The sequence below is a fragment of the Ceratina calcarata genome, unplaced genomic scaffold, assembly GCF_001652005.2.
Source record: "Ceratina calcarata isolate Rehan_Ccalc_2016 unplaced genomic scaffold, ASM165200v1 scaffold397.2, whole genome shotgun sequence".
NCBI classification, from domain to species: domain Eukaryota; kingdom Metazoa; phylum Arthropoda; class Insecta; order Hymenoptera; family Apidae; genus Ceratina; species Ceratina calcarata.
In genome coordinates this window covers 27663-51250 of record NW_017163090.1, presented here as the reverse complement: position 1 = coordinate 51250, position 23588 = coordinate 27663, and the positions used below count along the sequence as shown (strand labels likewise).

Genomic DNA, 23588 nt, shown 5'->3' with positions numbered 1-23588 from the left:
TTAATACCGCTACCGCTACTCTCTTGCCAATAAAATCCAATAACAAGCAATAATCAATGCTTGGAATGAAAATTTTTTACAAGACAGTGATATGTAGCACAATTATTTTGATTCTCGACAAATTTTTATTTGTAGATCGACAATAGTTAATTAAAGATGTTCCTTGTTTATTTCATACACTAAATTTGTACTAAACATTTTAACGAAATTACTCGTCTACAACGAATGAACTATAAATAATATACTTTAACAGTGTTACTAATCTTAATAGATCTAAGTAACTACTTACAATTATTTTATCACGGGTATAAAAAGGAACTTGGAATAGTTTTAATTGCCTGAACATTGAAGAGAGGCAGTTTTTCTTTAATAGATTGTTGTTGTTACATAGAACATTAATTAAAATATTAATCCAACACGTACTTGTACACATATATCCATGGATCTTGATGCTAGAATTTTCTTGGAGATGTGATTCTAATCACTAGGAGAAAGGACAAAACGTGTGGCCGTCGAAGGCTTGAGAATTACAAGCTTTTTTTATTTTGGAATATTGACAGTCGTAACTTACAGTACGTACTTTCAACAAGATTGTTTCCCTACTTTCAGTTCATTACATATCATTCGATTCGAATGCAATTTGTAACTGAAACTAAAAAAATTTTTCCGACCTCTCTCACAGAGCAATTGTAATTTTCAAGACTTCTTTGAGTATTACGTATATATTTTCACCATTATATACCCCGTACTCTTCTCTATCCCTTTTCATTCATATAAAATGTAGCTAAGAAATAAATAACATAATTTAAATCATTTACTTTCATAGCTATCGCTATATTATTTCCACCATTTGACCTGTACTTCATAATCATATATTATTGTAATAACAAATGTCTGTTGTTTGTTATAAACAAAAAGTTTACTTCCTAATGTATTTTATGAATCGTAGGAAATGATCTCGCGCTTGACAGCTACGCGGTGCGCGCGTAGCCGGAAGATTTCACGTAGTCGTGGAAGTGTATTTTGACAGAATCATTTAATTCAGCGGCTATTGCACGTTTCATAGAAGTTCACTTGTCTGTGAGAGATAACTCTAGCACTTGTCGAAACGTTTCTTCCTCCAGCATTCGTCGCTGTTCCTCCTCCAATTGCTGTAATTCCGATAATCTTAATGCCAGTCGTAATTGTTCCGCAGTATCTTCGAGCGTGTCCGAATCCTCTGCCTCGTTTCCTTTGTCCAAATTATTCCGACTGCTCGCACATCCTGCAGTACCGTCCTGGCATAGCGCTAGGCTCGCTTGAATAGCTCTGTGTTACAAAGTATAATTAATCAATTGAAAACAAGATTCTATAGTAGTATTGGTTTTTGTACGAGAAATATATAAAAAATCGCTTAGTGTCTACGAGATACAAAATATGTACACAAATCAAGGGCTACAGTTTTTTAACATTTGGCACAATGTCTTGAAAATTCGCTAGAAAAAATTTTTACGCGCATACATGTACATTATTAAATATTTGTCATGTAACTAATAACCGTAGTAATCCATCACCCACCTTCCTGAATTTGAATTGTCAAGCAAGAAAACATGCAAAATTAAATTTCAAATATTTGTAAAACAAAAGAGACATTCATTAAACGACATTCGTACAAATATTACGTTTCCATACCTTTGTAGCTGCCTTTCCTCCTCTGTTGTCATATTAGGCGTCGTGGGTCGAGATGGTTTTTGTGCTCTTAAAGCCTCCCATATATCAACCTTAATTATATGAACGGTAGTGTTAAAATAAATTATGGAAATAATTATTGTTAGCCATTGTTAGACTATTTATACCTCATCGCGTTCACTTCCAACTTCCAACAAGCTTTGTTGTATGGCAAATTGCAACAGATCGTCCTCTTCCTCCATACTGAATTGTGTTCGAACTTCAGCTCCTGCTACATGGAATTAGATTATTACATAATGAAAGGAAATACTTTTTCTAACGAGTTTTGAATGAAAGTTATACTCAATATCTTTCTTTAATGTTTATACAAATATTAAATTTACCTAGTTTCACGTATCCTACTGGTGCTTCGAAACATACGTCATCAACTAAACAAGTTATTCTATTAGTTTCTTCCAAATGCCCTACGTGGGGGATTTGCTGATCCATGCCAAATATATTTCCAAATGTTATCCTGGCGTTTAATATGTGAAACAAAGGAATTTCTACAAAAAAGTATTGATAAAACACCTATGAAATAATGCATTCATTATAAAGAAAATATTACAGTTATAAGCTTACCGATTTTGACAGGAAACCCAGCTGGTAACTGCATTTGAATAAAATCTTTCAATTTTGCAAAATGTGAGCTAGATATCGCCATAAGATCGACGATCGGCATAATTTGTTCTTGAAGACTTAAAGGATACTGTTCACTAAGCCACAAAGTTGCCTAAAATTTTGCACTAAATTGAATGTCGGATCATATAAGCAATGTCAAACCAAAATAATTTTCTTATTGCTACCTTAAATTTTTGAATTTTCGTATTTACTTCTTTCGGCCTACCAATGTCCCTTCCATTCAAATCAATGTCTGGATCGAAATATTCCTCCGCAGTTATGTTAGAAGGATTCCCAGTATTGCTATATTCTTCCTAAAATGGACGGCAAAATGAGTTTCATCGTAATTATGTGTTATAGATAGTAAAACATTTAGAAAAGAAAAATTACACTAGTAGTTGCGCTATTACTGTTTTCTTGCTGCTGTTCCGCCATCCCGAGAAACGATTGAAGAGGTGTACGAGGAGCACGAGCCCGTGCTTTGTCAGGCTCGGATAAATGTTCTAATCGAGTTTTCGTTATTAATTCTACGTTACATGCACTAAACACCTTACACTCATGTCCATTAACTATTTCACTTTTGTCAGAACGCCATCCCCATAAACCAGCTTTGTTGCTAGTTAAATACACATAATTTTCAATTAAACATATGTTCAAGTGCAATATCATAAGTGCTATAAAAAATTAGGAATGATGACATATAATTACCGTTCGAAACTAATTTTATCTGTATCTATATACGTAGTAACTATCGGATTTGACAACCGAGCTAACACACCTTCCTCAGAGGGTTCCATTAATTGCATATCGTCAATATCTACTAGCTTAATGTGTTCAACGTATACTTTTCTCGTTTTATGATCTACCTCCATCATCGTTGCCCCATCATCTGCATACAAAAATTTAATTATTTTTTTTCAATAAAGTCTAGCACGTCTCGCATAGAACTTATAGGAATGTCATTTTCACAATGTTCTACAGATCTATGGTTACTTACTATTTAGTAATTATGTATAACTAGATTGTCTAATTGTAACAGTTTCAATATCTTTCAAGTACCTTTCATTTGATTTACTACTTAAGAGAATGTGAACTCTTACATTAAACTTATATTTACATTGCAACTTGTTAATTACACTTACCATATATAAAGTTCAAATTAAAATTATCTCTAGTTATACAATATTAAAATAATTAAATTACAAGAGAATAATGACAAATAGAAGGATACAGGTATACAAAACAATAAAATGTTTTTCTACAGTTTACAGATAGAAATCAAAATATTAGCTACAATTCTGCACATCGCATTAATTGTAATAGTAATTCCATCACCTGTCTCATGTCCCACCATACTGAATACATAACTCCGTTCACACCTAATTGCCACTGGTACTTGTGATGCAGCTTGCATTTAATATATAAAATTAAAGGATAAATAAAATAAAGATTCTACCGTTATTATAAAAAAAAACTTGAACAGAAAACCTGAAGATTGAAATAAACTTAAACGAACAATAATATTCATGCAAGAATCAGTTTATCCATTACTCACTTTGTCCTTTAAAAACGTAGCTACGATTCCCACGTTGCCACTTCGTGTGATCAAATCCTAACAACGTTGTATCAATTCGCACATTGCTGCCCTGTTTGTATACCTTGTAAGTGTCACTAGGACATATTCTAGAGGCAAGAGGAACTAGTAATAGATAAAACGTTAGTGTAATGCTTATAGTCAAGGTCGATAAAAGCATTAGGTGCATTTATAGTTACCCCAACTTGTAAATTCCCATTTCATTTCTACGTAGAAGTCAGGGGCCTGAAAGCATCATTTGATTCAATTATTTATCTTAGATTCCTTAATTATAAAACTGGTTCACAAGTATTTGAAAATATTTGGCGAGATGCAGAACATTAGAGATAATGAACTCACTTGTTTAAGTTTATGGAGCAACTCTGGAATACCAGCTACCCGATTGCAGTATCTTTGATAATCCCTATGTGCTAGCACCATCTGTATGAGCTCAGGATTTCCTGTGCCAACTGCCTCTTGAACCACTAAAAAGGTAACATGGATCAAATTTCTGTACTAACATTAGCTACATCAACATACCATTAAATAAATCTAAAAACTAAAAGTACGCAGTTATTACCAGTCCATCCTTGAGTGTTCTCCGTATTAACATTTGCTTCATGTTGCAATAATACTCCAACAGATTCAATATGGCTCAAAGTTACTGCTAGCATCAATGGTGTTCTACCTCTATTATCAACTTTCTCAATATCATTCTAAAAAAGAATATGTTATTAAATGTATTTAAATTTGAATGATCAAAGGCTCTATAAATGTAGATAAACTTTAACAGATATTTTTCTAGGTTTTCTTTATTGAAAATGACATTGAATAACGTCAATGATTAACAGTTACCACTGTAGCCCTTTATAAGCTTTATAAGATCAATCAATGATATATATAGGATATGTAATATCAAATGTTACAAGTCAGTGAACATTTATGGTTTCAAACACACAAGGCTTCACGTATGAGGCTCTTTGACAATGTATCAAATGATTTTCTTTTAATCCATCATAAAGTGTAATTAATTTTGGTACAATAATTAATTATTTATTTGCAACATAATTCATCAACTAAAATAACTTAAAAATACACAAGTTACATTGCACTTTATAATTAATAATATTATTATTATACTTTATTTTATTACTATTATTATAATTTATAATTAATGTACGAAAAAAAATACTACATCTCAAATATTAATAGACATATTTTTATCACATGTGTGTACTTATGTACATGTGCATTTATGTATGTACATATACGTGTTGTACTTATTGTTGTAAATGAGCTACTCAAAATGTCAAACATCAAATGCAAACAAACTGACATCTGTCTCATAATAATCGTTTCATAAAAATGTGAAAATAAAACAATTGATAAATAGTCAGTCCTTATAGCTCTGTTGTCATCATCTGTTTGATCACAAGACACAGATTCCGATAACGTTCAACACAATATAACCGAATGACACTTTTTCATTTTTTCTTTCCTTTACTAACCAGTTTTGTTGCTAGTTCCTCCTCGAGTTCTACATAATAGTTATTCCACACGAGCCAATGCAGCGGATAATTCTTTTGTATCGTGTCTATATTCACCATTTCTATGAAGTCTCGTTAAACGCTAACATACAATACATCAACAATTATATTACAAATTCCACGAGTTGTTCGTCGCGCAACACAAAATTTCGCTTAACGAATACATGATACCGAAACGAATAAGCAACGAATGAATATGATCATTCATCGACCGAGGAAAAGGACTAGATAAGAAACCTCAAACGTCATACGAGTGCACGAAGTGACGGAAGGCCGGAAAATTGCAAGCTGCAAGTGGCAAAGTTACACATTCGTTACATTTTCAAAAATCCGTGCTCAAATCTATTCAAATCCAGGATATATAAAAAACGTCATCTTCACAAACTTGAGTCAGACATGGTCAGACAATGGCCGGTATTCAGAGTCGTTGCTTATTCTTAAGATCATTTAAAGCATTTGCTATCCCTGTCTATCCCGTATTTTCAGTCCCTGTGTTGTATAGGAAACGGGGACTTAAGCAAATGCTTAAGGCAATCTTAAAAATAAGTAACGACTACGAAATTACGAATACTGTCCAATAAGTTCCAATAAAAAATGAAATTGAAATGTCATTTCAATCGCTTTTTGATCTTTCTTATCCATTTATACCGCGCTCTAGCAGTTTAAGTATTTTAGATTTAAAATAAATTACAAAACTAAATCATTTACAATCGTTTAATTATAAATTAAGATTATTGGGATTAAAAATAATGATTAGAAAGAACAGTTTTACGAACGCGACAGTGTCGCTCGTTCCGTACTACATACTACATACCAAAGGATACTACATACCGAAAACCCGGATTGTCGGGCACCGATTGACGTCACCGATAGGCGGCCAAGATGGTTGTCAATGTTGATAAGTGGTTTGGTTACACGGCGAGTCAGTGATAAGCCCTGAGCCCGCGACCGATAGGAGCTCCGTGCGAACAAAATTATGCCTGTGAAATAGGGAAGCGAATTCGCGGAACGTAACAAGGGGCCGTCATCGTGGGCTGATCGTGGCGCGGGATGGCGAACAGTGAAGATGCGGAACAAGAAATTCGCCGAGCTTTAGACGTCGTTCAATCCATGATTGACATCTCCGCTGACCGACTCGAAGGCTTGAGGACACAATGCTCGACCAGCGCGGAACTCACCCAACAAGAAATTCGAACGCTCGAGGTATATTAAACATATCCGCGACTCGTTCGGTCTTTCATCGTTCTTGGGTTTTATCTCCAGCATTACGATCGCCTTGACCTCGTGAAAAGTTGTTTTGTATAGCTGTCAACAAGTTTTGCAAATGCAATTGTCGTTTTGTTTGTCTCGAAAATTATGTATTGTGTTCATCGCCAGTTCGTACAATTAATTATTTTGTACATTTATACTGTTATTTGGCATTATTTTATTATACTATATTATATTTTTACAACTTTTAGACTGGAAATTTAAAAAAATATTATGTTTTTCGAGATTGTATTTCATTTATGGTGCTGGGAAAATTCTATTTAATTTTTTTCGTAGATATTATAGACATTATATTACAAGAAGAAAATTACATGTTTTTTTAGGGGAAACTCATCAAACTATATTCAAAACAACTTGTAAACAAAGCCCAATTGGCTTTAGAAAAGTCATTGCCTCCAGAGATGAAACAGTATCCATCTTTGCAACAATGGTTAAGGGTAGTAGGACTTACCCAGGAGTCGATCCAGGTATAAATAAACTCTTAAAACTGATTTCATTATTTCTCTTCCACTGCTCACTGAAGCTTCAATTTCTTACATTTCTATCATATTTTAGATGATTTGTTCTAAAGCTACCTCACTTGAAGCTCTGAAGGAAAAATCTGAGCATGAGTTAGGTAGTATGTTGGGAGAGAACAATGTTAAACATGAAGAGGAATTACGTTTACTTTGTAGGGCATTGCGCAATCTTCGTCGATATATGGGTAATTTTCATTTTTACAATATTTATTACTTTCAGCATATTAGAGATTATATACTTGCAATATTGTATTCTACACAGACGTTCTCCTAAAAGGAGATATGGACAACAGTGATATGAAATTATATTGGGATTCCTGGGATAGACATCATTTACTTACTGGAGCGTCTCCTAAGCCAGCAAGATCTCGTGCAACAAGATGTTCTGTTCCTTCTGAAGACAGCATTCCATATCATAATAATAACAACAATCTTAACAGTGATATATTAGCACAGGCTTCTTCTGTTACATCTTTATCATCAACTAGTCCTCCTACCACCCCCCTTTTACAAAGGCCAGGATGTGGTAAAATCCTTAAATCAATCGCTTTTATTGTTTTTGGGTACTATTGACTTCCGTTATAACGTAAACTGTTTTTAAACAGGAATCAAATTTCCAACAACTCCTCCTCCTTGTAAAAAGCATCAAATAGGTTTACAAAATACAATATCACAACCAGAAGTGTTTCCTCTAACTAAGTCAAAGTCTCATGAATCGCAATTAGCAAACCGTCTTGAAAATGGTGATACAGCTTCAAGGTAAAATAACTCAATATATATTATTTTAGCAACTGATGAATGTTAGTATAATACAATATACAATAGTTATTATTCGGTTTTTAACAGTTGTGGAAATGACCCTGTTGGTACTGTAGGCAGAAGAAATCGTTTACCTACAGAACCTGGATCTTGTAGTAATAATGCAGATATTACAGGGGAAAATCCCTTTCTGAATAGTAATAGTCCAATTAAGTCACCACCTTTTTCTAGTGCAGAAAGCGACGATAACAGTTTTAAGGGAACAGGTGAAGATACTGTCTACCATATAAAAGAAACTTAAAAAGTCTCTGAACATACAAAAAGCTATTGATCTTTTTATTCCTTTTTAGTAACAAGTCTCCAAGTGCCAAAGTCACCACGTACTCCGACTGTAACCCGGGGAATGGGCCATATAATTGCTCACCGCTTTACCAAAACGTTTAAGATGATGACAACGTGCGACTATTGCGATAAACAAATGTTTATAGGCACCGGTTTGAAATGCAAAGAATGTAAATATAAATGTCATCGAGATTGCGAATCCAAAGTACCACCATCCTGTGGCCTACCTCAAGAACTCTTCGACGCGTTTAAAAGAACCGTTCAAGCTGACAGTACGTTTACAAAATTTGTTAAAAAATCGAGTTCTTTTGTTACATCATTTCTAAATCCTATGTGAATCCTTAGGTATGGCAAATGTTTCTCCAATACTAAGTAAGCCAGGTATAACGTCTCCCAATCATCATAATTCGAATTTATTGAGCTCTTTAAATCGAAGAGATCGAAAACGATCGCATCCACATTCTTCTATGAACATAGCTTTTCAGGTGCGTTAGAATGACAATTTCGGTACATAGTTCCTACAAGTTGATGTTAATAAATTTTGGACGTGTTTATTAGGGCGCGGATTCTAGTTCAAATACCTCGAGCTGTAACAGCTCAACGCCTTCTAGTCCAGCTTTGCTACCTGCCAATACTAGCCAAACTCCACAGGCACCTGCCAAACAACAGTTCCATTTTCCAGGTACTTAATCCACAGCATGTTTCATTGAGTCTTTTACGATATAAATCATTTTCAGATGTCATGCTCAATGAGAAAGGTGTGACACTGGAGACTCACCGACTCGAAGGTACTACCATGTCAAGTGATAGTGAGAGAACAGTGAGCGTTTCGGGTTCTGGAAGTGTTAGCACGGACTCGGAACGAACACCTGTTAGAGTCGATTCCCAAGATTCTCAAGTATCTGACGGCGAACCTGGAGATAGCCGCTGGCCAAGACAGAATAGTGTACGTACATGTAATTTTGTAATATATTTGTGTGTGTATGTTATCATAAATTAAGTGATATAACATTACAGTTATCTATACGTGAATGGGACATTCCTTACGATGAATTGAAAATTGGAGAACCTATAGGTACTGGAAGATTTGGTACAGTGTACCGAGGCTATTGGCATGGTAATGTTGCGATTAAAGTCCTGAATATGGATTACTATTTAGACGATGACAAAACGTTGGAAGCATTCAAGTTGGAGGTATATACAAATAGTTATATTGTTCCTCATAATTCGAATGCTTTCACTAATACGATTTAGCGCAATTGCGAAGAATATAAAATTTCATACGTACTTATTTAAATAGCTTGTTCTAACGCCTATGTATCAGCTTATATGTAGCACAAACCAATTGACTAATCACAGTAATAATCAAATACAGTTGCACTAATTTTCTAAAGTTCAGATATTGATATACTGTTGTCTTGTAACGATTAATACAGAAGTTATTACATAAAGCATGAGATTATGGTCTATTATAACATAGTTTTATTGTTAATACTGTATTTATTGAGATTAAATGACCTTTATTATTGAAATTATTTTACTCAAATTTATAGGTGGCTACATTCCGAAAAACTAGACACGAAAATCTAGTTTTATTTATGGGAGCTTGCATGAAGCCTCCGCGCTTGGCGATAGTGACTAGTATGAGCAAAGGCATGACTCTTTACACTCACATTCATTTGCGTAAAGATAAATTTAATATGCATAAAACCACTATCATCGCTCAACAGATTTCTCAGGTATATTCACAAAGGATGTTAAAATAATTTTTTTAATTCTATTAGATTTGTTGCTTTCACTGATAGGAAAGAGTTCTTTCTAATAAACCTTTTAAATATTTAGGGAATGGGATATCTCCACGCTCGAGGCATAATTCACAAAGATCTCAAGACCAAAAACATATTTTTTGAAAATGGAAAAGTTGTAATTACTGACTTCGGCTTATTCAGTGTTACGAAGCTTTGCTACGCAAACAGGTAAGTCTTGTATCCAATTATATTTAATAAAAAAATAATCATTTTAAATTTTGTTTACGGGCAGAAAGGGAAATGCGCTGAGTATACCGCCTGGCTGGTTATGTTATTTGGCTCCTGAAATTGTCCGACGACTGAAACCGCAACAGAATCGGGATCAGGAAGAATTGCCTTTTACAGAAGCTTCTGACGTTTATGCATTTGGGTACGTACAACAGGATGACTTAAAACACATCTATTTGATATTAATTTTTCTAAAATTTGTCAAAATTACTATAGAACTGTATGGTATGAGCTTTTGTGTGGAGAATGGCCTTTCAAAGGACAACCTCCTGAGGCAATTATTTGGCAGGTTGGCAAAGGCATGAAACAAACTTTAGCTAATTTACAAGCCTCCCGTGATGTAAAGGTATAAAGTATAACATTGAACTATATAATCAAATATTAAAAATAATAATAAATTCGTAAGACGTTTCTGATTATTTATTATCAATTTCTTTAAACATTTATAGGACATCTTAATGCTTTGTTGGTCGTATCACCCAGAAAAACGGCCCGACTTTGCAAAATTGTTAACTACTTTGGAAAAGCTGCCTCGCAAAAGGTTAGAACGTAGTCCTTCTCATCCTATACATCTTTCTCGTTCTGCAGAATCCGTGTTTTGAATACATTTAAGTCTATTTAAATACACTGTTGTTCTCGTAGTGTAAATATAGGACTGCGCAATTATTGCCAGATCTTTGTTCGTCGAAAAAGTAAAATAATAATCACTGAAAGATTTATCCTGTTTGTCCTTCATTTAGTTTAAATGAAACATCATTAAAAATAAACGTGATGAAAAAGATCACCGATGTTTTATTTCTCAAGTACATACATCTTTCAGTATACTGAATTGTATATTATGATAACGAATAGTGCAAAATTTAATTATTCGCCATCATAAAGTAAAAAAATACTGGACTTATATTGCATTTATGCATATAACATATCATAATATAAACGAAGAAAAAGAGAAGCACTTTTAATAACAACAGTTCTTATCCGTTGCATACGCCTTGTAGCTCTTGCAGCTGTTTCCGGAGGTATGCAGCGCGTAATTTATTTAAAGCTAGTCTCTTCTCGAACGTCAATATTAAAGGCTTAGTAATTATGTCAGTTATGTGGACCAGTGCTCGCGTCCTCACTGTAATTTTTACCTGATTTAGTTTCTTATTTATAATAAATAAAAATATATACTAAGATAAACTAACCAGCATCATTGTGTATGTTGACAAGAATATCTTGTTGGTCTTTGCATGTTTCTGCCATCTCTTCTTCCTCTTGAACAAATATTTTTATTAAATCCGTCATTGTCTGAAAAAGGTTTCAAGATCGAACGATTATGAATGAAGTCTAATTACAAGTTAAGTAAGCGCATATTATGCAACAACTTACTTTCAAACATGTGTTTGATATCATTGGTGTGTGTACAATTTCTAGTGGAATTTCCACTTCTTTGTCATTATGAGATTGGAAACAAATTAAAGAGATCTCTTGTTCCTGAAGAAAATGTTTTGAAATGTGAGAATGAGACGATATTGAATTATCAATTTATTAGTTACCTTCGATTCTTTATTCTCTGAAAATACTGAGAATATTAAACCCACAAAACTAGGATCCATCATTTGATAACTCGTTTGCGTTCTACAATCTAAAGAAAAGTTTCTTAATATGAAAACGATAATTTACAGTTGTTTCCATTCGTGCATAAAACAATTTTGGTGTACTGACCAACGTGAGATGGACAAACCGTGATGTGTGGATGAGAATGATACCATCCTAGAACACGTACAGGACGTTGTAATTCTTTTTTCAATTGTTCTGCCACATCACAAGCTTTTGCTAACTGTTCTGACGAAATTTCTACCCTGTCTTTCTGTTTATCTAAACGATTCAAGATAATAACTGCCATAATCTCTGCAACGCTGGACTCTGTCTAATATAAATCATTGATGAAGTAGATGTCTTCTTGTCATAGGTATAAAACATACAAAATAATATATATACATATATATATACATACATTTCCAAGGAGCAAGCCCATTACTTCAAACTTTTCTGTTGATAAAGCATGTTGTAAGCATACCATATATACATCAGTCTGTAATTGTACTTTTTTTAATGCTAACGTATCCATCTCGTTAATCTTTGGCACAAGGAGAAATCAGTATTTATAACACAAATAGAAATCTGGAATTAATTGTCATATGACACATTAATTTTATGAATAGAAGATATAAACCATTAAAGTAAAACCTAACTGATTATCAGTATTATCACTGAATATATATATTTATATTAGTATATGTGTTACAAACTTCAAATTATTCTTTCAAAAGCTACACATGATGGTTAACAATGTATGAGTGAAAAGACTAAGTAATATTTGGTGTTTATTTCTGTTCATATAGTAACAATTGTTAATAATAAATGATCAATATTCTATTTGACGTGTATACGTGTATACTAGAGATGGCGTTCAAAAGCACTAACCGTGAATTTTCTAGAGATTTCGTTCAAAATTACTAACCGTGATTTTTCACGGTGATCACAAAATCACGATCACGAGTCGTGATTATACACGGCTGTGATTGCGATTTTCTGTATTAAATGGCCTCCCTATAATCATGATATTCACATCTATTCCATATCTGCTAAAATTGCCTGAAACAGTTTATAATGTATGAACTATCTGATATGATTTAAAAGAAATTACTAATTATTTTGTAAAATGGGTAAAAAATACATAATGGAAATTATAATAAGTATGTACAATTGTACGTATGTATAATTTTTATTTTACTACTTCGTGTATTATACAGGGTGTCCCAAAACTAGTGTAAGATATTGAAATGGGAGGTTCCTGGCGTAATATTAAACAACATTTTCCTTAGCAAAGAAGTTGTCCGAGACGTGGTTGTCGAGTTATTAACGAAAGACCAAAACTTAAATGCAAGAGCAACTAAGAAACTGATTACAAATCAGAGAAAACAAAGCAATTAGTCGTTAGTTATGTTCATTAAATAGATGCATCACATTCAATTAGCTAAAGTTATAAAAAATGGGGAAAGAATTAGAGTTGAATTGAGTCGTTTATCTTTAAGTTTACCTACACAAGACCTATAGCTCGCTGAAATTAGAACACCTTCAAAACAAATAACAAAAATAGTGGGAAAGATTCAGTGAAAAATAATTCTTAAATATAAGTTTGAATATTTTACATATAATATCCATTTCTTCATACACTTCTTCAAGTTGAACATACAGTTTTACGTCCTAGTGAAACTTTGATTGCATACCCCGAAAAAGATTGCGTTTTACAAAAATTTCGAACTCTAGAACAGCGTACAAATCTAATATAGTAAAGTACAAAATATCATTCCATATTGAATTTTGTACCCATGAGAATACAAAATAAATAATTTAAATAATAAGTAACGAATAAATAATGAATTTCGACTACTTTTTGTAAAGTACATTCAAATTTAAGTCGTTCACTTTTTGAATTGACGTAATTACAGGTCTTTTTTTTATTGCTTTCAATTTTTTTCTTCCGTTGTTCTCTCTTCTGCCATCATGACGTGTTCTCTTTTTAATTGCGACGTTAAAATTTTCATCGTCTTCGGAAGTAATATATACATACTTCCGCTTCCATTTTCCGGTAGACATATTTAATGTTCCCACGTTGACATTCATATTTCTACCGTATTTTTCAACCATTGTTTTAAACTTTGCATTCTCGGAATTTGAAACTGGAATTAGTATTTTAGATTCACTTCTATATCTTTGCCGCAATTTTCTATTCATCAATATAGTATACATAGACATTGTTATATTATATTTATTATTGCTGCTTGCATCCTGCAACTTGCAGGATGCAGTATTTCACTCACTTTCCGAGTTCGTTGCCTGATTTTCATCGTCCGCCGGTCGAAGATATTTCTTAACTTCGTCGTAGCTCAATCCTCTAACAAATTCATGCCACAGAAAATCATTATGACCTGATGGAACCCATCTGTACAAATTCGGATCGGCAATTGGATCGTAGCTTCTCACATTTATAGTGTATCGCTCCGACTTTTTGGTACACGGATACGTTCTGACCGTATTTTCTCTTCCTAAAACCCAATTATTAATTAATATTATACACGCTATTTTTTTAGACTCCCAAGTTCTTAAAACTAAAATCATGTCGCAAAGAATTACAAAAAATCACAAGTATGTGTTATTAAATAATGTCATTAATACGTTAAGCGTCTTGTCAGTCACCGATGATTGATAGCATATATTTTCCCTTCAGGTTGCATCAGTTACTGTTGACTATGTACAATTTAAAAAATTATATTCTTCTATTAATAAATTTTAAATAATCTGAAGATTATAAGAGGACGCACCTAAATATATTATGAGTACTTGTTAAGTAAAAAAGAATTTAATAAATATTATTAAAACACTTAACGACTAATAAAATAATTAACGGCTGAACAGAAACGAAAAAACTGGTTTGGCGTTTAACGTGTTAAGTATGATATAAATATACTTACTTAGTACTAACGGTGGTGACTCCACCTCATCATTATCGATTAATCGAGGTAACAAACTTTCTGCAGGTAGTGGTATATATTCCTCTCTCAAGCTAATTCTCTTTGGAGTTTCACTTCTTCGCGTTCCTAATCCGCGAATTGGTGATTCCAAACGATCATGAAAGAAAAGAGTAGCTCTTCGAATTTCTTCCGGAGATCGCAGATCGATAAAAATATCATCGCTCTCGGGTAACTGCGGAGATTGTTGAATATTTTTTGAAGATCTTGCATCTCCAAAGACAGCATCGTTCTTTGATTTAGAAATGGATTCCCTTCTCGATGATTTTTGTAAGGTTTTTTCAGTACTTCCTCTTTCTATCTCTAAAGACCTTTTCTGTCTTTTCGCTGATACTGTTTTTTCTTCGACTCCAAAACTAAGTCTTTTTGGACTCACTCTGCGTTTTGTACTCCTTCGTCTTGCTGATCCAAGAATCGGTGATGCTGCCCGATCTTCAATGAAATTAGTACCCCTTTGAGCTTCTTCTGGGGATCGCAGATCGATAAAAATAACATCGCTCTCGGGTAACTGCGGAGATTGTTGAATATTTTTTGAAGATCTTGCAACTCCTAAGACAGCATCGTTCTTTGATATAGATATAGACTTCTTTATCAAAGATTTTTGTAAAGTTTCTGTGGTAGTTTCCCATTCCTTGCTAATTTCTTTCCGCAAAGATATCTTCCTCTTTCTCTTCAACTCTTTTTTACCTTTCGGCTTTGTCTTTTCTTTTCGTTGTTTTCTCTGCCTTTTTATACCCTCAGATGAACTTGTTTTAATCTCCGAAATACTTGTATTACATGGAAGTAGAACTCCTTTTCTTACCGGTGTACTGCACGAAACCACAATTCCTTTATGTTTAAAGAACCGTCTCTTAGGTATCTTCTCAGACGAGGAAGAAGACATTTTGTACCCCGTGTATTTTCTAATGTAATCTGTTCAATCATTGATTCGTATATTATTTTTCTGTTAATTTACGTTACAATTTTCGCAAATCAAAAACTCTATGTTCGATGTTCGTTCGCTTATCGATACTTCTTTTAAAATTGATACATTCATTGTTCCTGTGCAATTAATAACTTGAAAACTTCGTACTTAACAATCATTTAGCATTTGCAAGAAGTAGTAAATGTTATAAAGGGGAACATGGGCGTGCGACTAAACGTATCCGCGACTTTGAGTTTCAGACTTGGCAATAAGCCTAAGGAACTACTATTGCAACCTTACATTGTATAAGGTCGTAGTTTACACGGTAGTACGTTTATTTCATATATAGCACGTTTCATTGTCATATGAATAACAACAACAACACGTTTCAGTATGATTACCGAACAAGTGTGTTCCATGGTTGCTTATCAAGATCGGCATGTTTGATTTTCCATTAGGAAAATTGTATATGCTATTTTACTATGAAGATTAACATCTTCCTCGCGTGTTTCTCCTTCCCGGTATACATGAAACATTTTCCGTGAAGACTCATTAGTATATATGATTAGGGTATGTTAGGGCCGAAAAATCGATGGGACGGTAAAAAGAGAAAATTGCTAGATACTTAGTGATATCTAATGTAACATTATATTTTTCATAAATATTTATTCCACGAGTTTTGTATAATGACCGAATCTTAACGTAAAACAACAGAATATTTACACTTTCGTTTTACCCTACTTATTTCTGATTTAGGCGCCATTAGGTGACCAGCCCCTTCTTGGAGGGTTACTATCCTTTTTCTTCTATATTTTTTAAGGACTATTAAAAAGCGTAACGGCATTTTTATACTTTCGCGCTCATGATATTTGCTTTTTCAAGTATAATTTGTTGAAGCGGAGAGCTGGTTTGTTAAATCCTGAAGGAGAAGAACCATCAAATTATCTCAGATTCGCAGATATTAAATTTAAATTGTACAAAATCAATTTATATCGATCTCGATTAGGTATATCGACTCAGTACGATGTTAATTTGTGTTCAGGGCGCTATGGCCGATATTCAAAGTCGTTGCTTAATTTATCTGAAAAAAAAACTGTAGAGAATATTTTTCTCTATATATTTTAATTGTAGAGAATACAACTATTTTTGCTGTTTAAATGGAGGAGATTTTTTGAACCATAATTGTTCGTCTAAAACAAATCAAATCGTCTAGACAATTCTGCGGTTAAAATGAATGAGACTTAACGGGACTTAACGTTTCCTGCACCTGCAATGTATGCTATATATTATTTTACTTCATGGCGAATTCCGATTCATAACAATATCGAATTTTTCTCGACAAATTTTTAGAAGTACCTGGAAAACATTTTGCGTACGTCCAATTGTTTAATAATTATAGACGATTAATAATGAATACGTTCCGGAAATAACGGTTTTCTTAAATCGATTATACAGTTGAACGAAAACCGCTCGAGATGAAATGTCGGAGACGTGCGTAGCGTTCAAAGCTGGCGATATATGCAACGATCAATAACATCTGATTAATTTCCATCATATTAATAAATGACAGACAGAATGGCTAGTAGAGAAACGTCGATTAATTCAAAGAACTCTGATGATCACAGTGTTGAGGTTTGTAAATTGACAATGCTTCTCGAGATTTTAACAACTTCTTTTATCAATATGTGCAGCAAGTGTACAGGTTTATTACTCTATTAATGGAAGTTTCAATACATTTCTATTTATGTTTTAGACATTAGCAGAAGTCTTCCGATGTTTCATTTGTATGGAAAAATTGAGAGATGCTCATCTCTGTCCGCATTGTAGCAAATTATGCTGCTACACATGTATTAGACGATGGCTCACAGAACAGCGTTCTCAGTGTCCCCACTGTAGAGCTTCCTTGCATTTACATGAACTAGTGAACTGCAGATGGGTGGAAGAAGTAACACAGCAGCTTGACACACTTCAAGCTGTTGGTATTTCAAATTCTAGACATGACGATTCTAATAGGGACAGGTACTGCTTTTTGTGACTTTAGCTTTTCTTCTGAATATTAGTGTTTATTATATATCTTGTTAAACAGGTGTACTGTACATCACGAGAAACTATCTGTCTATTGCTGGACATGCCGCAGATGTATCTGTCATCAGTGTGCCCTTTGGGGTGGCACTCACTCAGGGCATACTTTTAAACCATTAGAAGAAGTTTATGAACAACATGTAACACAAATCAAAGCTGAAGTAGGTCAGTTGAAAAGACGATTGATGGAGCTGATAAGTCTTGTTCAGGATGTGGTACGTTTCACGAGGAAAAGGCAAAACATTAAATACCTTCAAATTACAAAATAATTTAATTCATCTGATTTTTCTCCAGGAGCGAAACGTCGAATCTGTAAGAGCAGCTAAAGATGAAAGAGTTAGAGAGATTAGGAATGCAGTGGAATTGATGATAGCCCGACTTGATTCTCAATTGAAAGCCAAGTTGTTGACACTAATGGGTCAAAAGAATTCCTTGACATTGGAAACGGAACAGTTGGAAGCCTTGTTGCAAGAGGTAGAGCACCAGTTGCATACTTCCACTCGTTCCGAACTTATAATCAAAAGCGCAGATGTTTCGCGTACGATACATCAAGTGCGAAAAAAGCCAATGACGAGTTTTGTAACGGCTCCCGTTCCAGCTGATTTTCACAGGTATTCATTGTTAACCTTTGGCAATATTTCATTTAATGTACTGTTTAACTTTATAAAAAAATAATTTATTTTTGTAGTGAAATTGTTCCGGGATACGATAGTGCTACGTTCGTGATGCAAAATTTTACGCAATTACAATTAAAGGCAGATCCAGTGTATTCTGCACCCTTGCATGTTAATGGTTTGTGTTGGAGATTAAAAGTATATCCCGATGGGAACGGCGTTGTACGCGGAAATTATTTGTCAGTCTTCTTAGAATTAAGTGCTGGTTTACCAGAAACGTCGAAGTACGTATACGGGGTTCTATTCTTAATTGACACCAATATCATTTAAAACAAAATTGTTTGCTTAGATACGAATATCGAGTTGAAATGATTCACCAAGGATCTCGAGATACAAGTAAGAACATAGTTCGTGAATTCGCTTCCGATTTTGAGATCGGTGAATGCTGGGGTTACAATAGATTTTTCAGATTAGATTTACTCGCAACCGAGGGGTACTTAAATACCGAATTGGACACTCTTATATTACGGTACGCGAGATACGCGATGTGATCTGATTACGTTGTTATTAAATTGTAATGTAAAATTAATTAATAGATTCCAAGTACGTCCACCAACGTTCTATCAGCGTTGCAGAGATCAACAATGGTACATCAGTCAATTGCTTACTGTCCAAAATCAATACGCCACTCAGATCAATGAGCTAAAGGAGGTAATTTTCATCATGTGTATATTATACATATATCAATTGGAAGAGAAGTAAATATTCAGTCTCGCATTTGTGCACAAATTCGTATCATTTGCAGAGATTGGCAATCGAAATATCACGCAATGCTATGGCAGCAACCAGGGTACCCAGCGGAGCTACATTATGTGGATCAATGTCAAACGTGATGCCTATGGTAATGCAATCCCAAGCTGCCGGTGATCCATTACTTAATACCAATTCTATTCGCTCAACTGAAACGTATCAAAATGGAACATCTACAAGGTAAATGATCATCTTTCTTATCCGAATTAGTATTTTTAAGGGTCTCTATTTCACTAATTTTATTTTATTTTTTCATCAACAGATCGGTACAGAATGTTTCTGGTTCTGGTGGAAGTAATGGTGTTTCATCAGATCAATTGATGCCCATGTGTGAATTGGGAGAGCTTTCAAATATGCGCCCACTTGGTTCATCCTCGACGTTATCTTCCATTTCGTCGAAAACGAGTTTGAAACAGCATAGACCGAATAATTTAAGCGTCATCGAAGCTGAGTCGCCTAATCTGCATAGCACGAACGATGGTTCTGCGGGAGATTGTCCGGCTACGAGTGCTCATTCACCGTCACCGTCTTACTCTTCGCCGACGGTGCTTAATCAACAACCGTTGAATCTTCTTTCTAGTAGCAGCAGTAGCGATAGCGGTGTATGGGACTTAAATTAACAGATATTGAAGGTTGATTTCACATGTATTCGATTTAAATTAATTTCATGCGATTTTTGCAGGAATTGAGTGAACACGATATATATTTAGATGAATGCGAACATAATGAACCGCATTTGACACTGCCGGATGACAATTCTAATGATGAAAACGACGTGGACGACGAAACGATGTCAGGTATGGTATATGTTTCTGTCATTATTTGGTTTAACTATGTATTTAGTGTCAGGTAGACATATTTGTAGACATTTGATTGATTAATGATAACGTAATAACGTACTAAATTAGGTACAAGTTCAAACAGAGGTTCTGTAGATGATGTGCAGAGACATAGGCAACGCGAAAGCAAGTTTGATAAAGGTGTTGAAAACGAAAAACCCACGAATGAGAAACAAGATGAAGATTTCGTGAAAGAGAATGCTAATTCCCATACTCCCAATCGCTTTCAAACCGTTCTATAAAAAATACTCCGTCTTCTTTGCAAATTAACATCTGTCCCCTTACCTTACGTGATCTTATAATAAGAAATAAATATTTCCGTATATGTGCTACAATAATCTAAAGCACAGAAGTGCTTTAACTTTTATTTGCGTACTTCGTAATTTACTTGAATTGATCATTCAGAAGTTTTATGCATTTTCCTTTTTTCATAGTATCGTTTCATCAATGAAAATATGTTTATAATGACATTATTTGTGCAGGAGAAAATGACGTAGAGGTTGCAGAATCCTTAACACCTTGGATTCAGAATAAACAACGTACAAAGCAACAAAGCAACCGGGATAGTACAGGAGACAGTTGCAGGTATGTTCAACCGCGCCTCTACGATTAACGGCTACATAATTTCAAACAATTTAATTCGGTACTCTAGATTACGAGGCAATGATAGCTTGGAAGATGAGATTATGCTATTGCATTTATTCGAGATGCAGGATCGAAATTCTGCTTGGACATCTCTCTGTTTTAATCAGCATGTAGATGATACCTGTGATTCAAGACCATCGTTGACAAGTTTACAGCGGCATAATTCTAGCCCTTCGCACTATAACGCAACACTGCCAAGTCACGGCCCGTCCGCATTTTCACACAAGCATCACGAACTTGATCCCTCGTGTAACGAACAGTTCATTGATAAACGTTCCACGTGTCCCTCGCATCTTTGCCTGCCTGAGATGTCATGGAACATTCATAGATCGAAATTGATTCCCCAGCAGGAAATTTCTGGACTTATAGCCTGTGGAAGTCAAACAAGATCTGAACCGACGACCCGCTCAAATTCTATAGACTGTGAAAAAGATCTTCCAAAGATATCTACGGTCAATAAAGTTAATCACGAGGTAGATTCATCCAGATCAGATTTGATAGTGCCAAATGGTAAGTAGTACTTATATTGGAAAGTTTTCATGCGATTTACATATGCATACAGATATTATAGACAGACGTCTTGATAATTTTTTCAGTAGTACTGGATAGTAATAAAATTGTATCGAAACATTTATTATTGCGACGACAATCGTCACCATCATCGTCTACCAATATCAGCATTATAAATAACGAGAATAAGATATTCGAAAATAATAAGATATTTGAGCAATTAGTGGAAGCTTTTCAATTATCCCCGATGTCACCAAAAGACACTGCCAATTGTTTTACCAAATTAAGGTATCGAGATACGTTCTGCGATTATTTAGAAATACGTATGAGTTTTATTGATAACATTCGAAAATCACGTTTACAGAAAAAATGTCCCACCAGAGGGTAAATCTACTAATTGCAACACTGCCAATATCAAACCTACTACACTATCATTGGGACATGATGTCCCATCTTCGTCTACGAGTAGTGCGACGACAGATACTATTCCGAGCCCTAAAAATTATAGTTGGGCCCCAGCGTTGTATCAACATAAGTATAGTGAGTTTATGATCATGGTTAACGCCTTGCGGAGTTTAAAGGAATAGGAAATTATTTGGAATGTTTCATTTCAGGTCAGAAGAACTGTACTGGAATCTTTCCAAGTAATACTGTAGAAACATCTTCCAATGACACTTCCAACAAATGTACTGCGGAAAAGTAAATAGAACTGTTTCTTTGTTTTTGGATAGATATTATTCACATATATTTTACAATTTTATGTTTCATTACTAACATTACAGATCGTTAGAAGAGACTAATTCGTGAAGTTTACCCTGAACTGCGCTTTTCGTTGAGTGTTACAAACGTTCTGTGATGTTTTCTATTTATCTAAACTTAAATATTATTAGAAATTATGGAAAAGCAATAAACGCTGAAAATCTAGTATTTGAATATTTTGACGTGGTAAGTAAAATACTGTAGCAAGATCAATATTTCGTAACAGGTATTAACACTTTAAAGCTGTTTAATAACAATTTGGTAATAGCTCTAAAACAATATTTGAATCCTAATGAAACATTATTAATATTGATAATTGATTCTTTCAGATTAAAAATTACATATAAATCATCATTCCATTCTGTAGTTTGATTTATATTGTTTATCACTATTTATTGTACGGTACGTGTTGTTATAAATGTAGAGAAATTCTAATTACTTAGCACTAGATTCGAATATTAATATATTTTGCAGTATGAAAAAATATATTCCATGCGTTGTATGTGGTTATGGTGTTATAAGTATTATGAAAAACAAATTTTTTATTATTTTTATTCGATTGTTTATGAATATATACTCTTAAAATGAGCACAGCCCATGACAGCAAAAAAATAAAGATGAAAATCAATACATGTATAAATATCTTTTGCCTTTTTATCTTTTTCATGCTTGAATCATCAAATCATATTTTAAATACATTCGAGCAAGTTCATATGAACAAAATCATGCATAGCATTACTGATTGAAATATTCTATTTATTGAAAAGCACGAGTCTCTGAATTACAGCCCAGGTTTTGGTGCTTATAAAATTCGCGTTACACTTATACGTATAATAGAATAAATGTTGCCAATACATGAAAACACGTCTCACTCTTATCACAGATAAAAACTATCGTACATATTTATATTACACAAGAACGTGATTAAGAGTTAGGTGTTCCATGTTTTTAAAATAATTATTGTACAGTATCATCACAACCGCGTTTATACTGAATTTGAAATAGTTAAAAAACTTTCATTCACTTCTTTACAATACGAATTACCATTATATAATATAACTAAGCGCGTTAATACACCATAACTCGTCACTTCGAATAAATAAAAAACTGATACATGTGAAGATATTTACATAATAGAGATAATCTACACGAAATCGTCTATAAATTTCACTAAACAAACTTTAATACATACAGTTTTAGTTGTATATTTGTGTACGTGAGAATGGAAATATTAAATTAATTTCTACTCGTTTCGAAATATTTAAAATCAAAGTCGGATTGGCTTGTGATGCTTCTACTCAGCATGAAATATTTAATTTCTATTGTCGGGGATATAAAAGTAAATCAAGTCTAGTATAAGGGAAAGGTGACTTACGTCACTTTCATTTTCACGTACATGTTTAATACTATGATGTAAATCAATCAGCTTTTTCTTTTTTGGTTTATGCAATAAATATCTTAAGAAGTAATACAAAT

General features: G+C 33.9%; 5 protein-coding genes across 15 annotated transcripts; 2 read left to right on the top strand and 3 right to left on the bottom strand.

Annotated features, from left to right (window-relative positions):
- Nucleotides 1-325: 325 nt before the first annotated feature.
- Nucleotides 326-5673, bottom strand: LOC108626352 (ankyrin repeat domain-containing protein 13D). 4 transcript variants are annotated; one of them, XM_018026975.2, is made up of 14 exons: nt 5410-5673; nt 4482-4617; nt 4262-4386; nt 4102-4147; nt 3884-4027; nt 3664-3735; nt 3037-3217; nt 2719-2944; nt 2514-2642; nt 2290-2440; nt 2052-2213; nt 1836-1936; nt 1672-1760; nt 326-1308 (listed from the first exon to the last, which is right to left on the bottom strand). In XM_018026975.2, the coding sequence occupies exons 1-14, from the start codon at nt 5506-5508 to the stop codon at nt 1071-1073; spliced, it is 1899 nt and encodes a 632-aa protein (XP_017882464.1). In that variant the 5' UTR covers nt 5509-5673; the 3' UTR covers nt 326-1070. The 4 variants fall into 4 exon arrangements, with proteins under 4 accessions (XP_017882464.1, XP_017882463.1, XP_017882467.1 ...); XM_018026974.2 differs by having other exon boundaries at nt 1836-1939; nt 5410-5672; XM_018026978.2 differs by lacking the exon at nt 3664-3735 and having other exon boundaries at nt 5410-5672.
- A 606-nt stretch (nt 5674-6279) lies between these two features.
- On the top strand, nt 6280-11153 carry ksr (kinase suppressor of ras). 2 transcript variants are annotated; one of them, XM_018027009.2, is made up of 16 exons: nt 6281-6651; nt 7041-7184; nt 7273-7420; nt 7498-7761; nt 7841-7994; nt 8082-8260; nt 8345-8608; nt 8682-8821; nt 8895-9018; nt 9074-9282; nt 9354-9530; nt 9890-10075; nt 10179-10312; nt 10377-10514; nt 10589-10718; nt 10822-11153. In XM_018027009.2, the coding sequence occupies exons 1-16, from the start codon at nt 6499-6501 to the stop codon at nt 10972-10974; spliced, it is 2697 nt and encodes an 898-aa protein (XP_017882498.1). In that variant the 5' UTR covers nt 6281-6498; the 3' UTR covers nt 10975-11153. The 2 variants fall into 2 exon arrangements, with proteins under 2 accessions (XP_017882499.1, XP_017882498.1); XM_018027010.2 differs by lacking the exon at nt 9890-10075 and having other exon boundaries at nt 6280-6651.
- LOC108626377 (lys-63-specific deubiquitinase BRCC36) lies at nt 11145-12910 on the bottom strand. 5 transcript variants are annotated; one of them, XM_026814729.1, is made up of 7 exons: nt 12842-12910; nt 12372-12538; nt 12080-12284; nt 11911-11999; nt 11744-11848; nt 11560-11662; nt 11347-11492 (listed from the first exon to the last, which is right to left on the bottom strand). In XM_026814729.1, exons 2-7 carry the CDS (start codon nt 12483-12485, stop codon nt 11347-11349), a joined length of 762 nt encoding a protein of 253 aa, XP_026670530.1. In that variant the 5' UTR covers nt 12486-12538; nt 12842-12910. The 5 variants fall into 5 exon arrangements, with proteins under 5 accessions (XP_017882503.1, XP_026670530.1, XP_017882500.1 ...); XM_018027011.2 differs by lacking the exon at nt 12842-12910 and adding an exon at nt 12610-12828; XM_018027013.2 differs by lacking the exon at nt 12842-12910 and adding an exon at nt 12667-12828.
- A 391-nt stretch (nt 12911-13301) lies between these two features.
- Nucleotides 13302-15832, bottom strand: LOC113464531 (uncharacterized). Its single transcript, XM_026814777.1, has 3 exons — nt 14893-15832; nt 14242-14466; nt 13302-14100 (listed from the first exon to the last, which is right to left on the bottom strand). The coding sequence occupies exons 1-3, from the start codon at nt 15830-15832 to the stop codon at nt 13808-13810; spliced, it is 1458 nt and encodes a 485-aa protein (XP_026670578.1). The 3' UTR covers nt 13302-13807.
- A 1284-nt stretch (nt 15833-17116) lies between these two features.
- On the top strand, nt 17117-22250 carry LOC108626348 (E3 ubiquitin-protein ligase TRIM37). Of its 3 annotated transcripts, none has more exons than XM_018026967.2 (17): nt 17117-17225; nt 17309-17485; nt 17607-17872; nt 17940-18150; nt 18230-18546; nt 18624-18833; nt 18899-19078; nt 19146-19260; nt 19355-19539; nt 19622-19961; nt 20042-20156; nt 20681-20783; nt 20851-21353; nt 21443-21641; nt 21718-21893; nt 21968-22052; nt 22136-22250. In XM_018026967.2, exons 2-17 carry the CDS (start codon nt 17417-17419, stop codon nt 22158-22160), a joined length of 3099 nt encoding a protein of 1032 aa, XP_017882456.1. In that variant the 5' UTR covers nt 17117-17225; nt 17309-17416; the 3' UTR covers nt 22161-22250. The 3 variants fall into 3 exon arrangements, with proteins under 3 accessions (XP_017882456.1, XP_017882454.1, XP_017882455.1); XM_018026965.2 differs by having other exon boundaries at nt 21440-21641; XM_018026966.2 differs by having other exon boundaries at nt 17120-17485; nt 21440-21641.
- Nucleotides 22251-23588: the final 1338 nt, after the last annotated feature.

Coding starts and splice junctions, on each gene's coding strand:
- LOC108626352 (XM_018026974.2), bottom strand. CDS start 5,508: ATGGTGAATATAGACACGATACAAAAGAATTATCCGCTGCATTGGCTC. Junction 4,618..5,409: donor AGGAACTAGCAACAAAACTG/GTTAGTAAAGGA, acceptor ATTCTTTTTTAG/AATGATATTGAGAAAGTTGA. Junction 2,945..3,036: donor GATAAAATTAGTTTCGAACG/GTAATTATATGT, acceptor GTATTTAACTAG/CAACAAAGCTGGTTTATGGG.
- ksr (XM_018027009.2), top strand. CDS start 6,499: ATGGCGAACAGTGAAGATGCGGAACAAGAAATTCGCCGAGCTTTAGAC. Junction 7,421..7,497: donor CAATCTTCGTCGATATATGG/GTAATTTTCATT, acceptor TATTCTACACAG/ACGTTCTCCTAAAAGGAGAT. Junction 8,261..8,344: donor TAACAGTTTTAAGGGAACAG/GTGAAGATACTG, acceptor ATTCCTTTTTAG/TAACAAGTCTCCAAGTGCCA.
- LOC108626377 (XM_026814729.1), bottom strand. CDS start 12,485: ATGGATACGTTAGCATTAAAAAAAGTACAATTACAGACTGATGTATAT. Junction 12,285..12,371: donor TGGGCTTGCTCCTTGGAAAT/GTATGTATATAT, acceptor GATTTATATTAG/ACAGAGTCCAGCGTTGCAGA. Junction 11,493..11,559: donor CAACATACACAATGATGCTG/GTTAGTTTATCT, acceptor TAAAAATTACAG/TGAGGACGCGAGCACTGGTC.
- LOC113464531 (XM_026814777.1), bottom strand. CDS start 15,832: ATGTCTTCTTCCTCGTCTGAGAAGATACCTAAGAGACGGTTCTTTAAA. Junction 14,467..14,892: donor GTCACCACCGTTAGTACTAA/GTAAGTATATTT, acceptor ATTGGGTTTTAG/GAAGAGAAAATACGGTCAGA. Junction 14,101..14,241: donor TCAGGCAACGAACTCGGAAA/GTGAGTGAAATA, acceptor TACTAATTCCAG/TTTCAAATTCCGAGAATGCA.
- LOC108626348 (XM_018026965.2), top strand. CDS start 17,417: ATGACAGACAGAATGGCTAGTAGAGAAACGTCGATTAATTCAAAGAAC. Junction 20,784..20,850: donor AGTACAGGAGACAGTTGCAG/GTATGTTCAACC, acceptor TCGGTACTCTAG/ATTACGAGGCAATGATAGCT. Junction 22,053..22,135: donor AACAAATGTACTGCGGAAAA/GTAAATAGAACT, acceptor CTAACATTACAG/ATCGTTAGAAGAGACTAATT.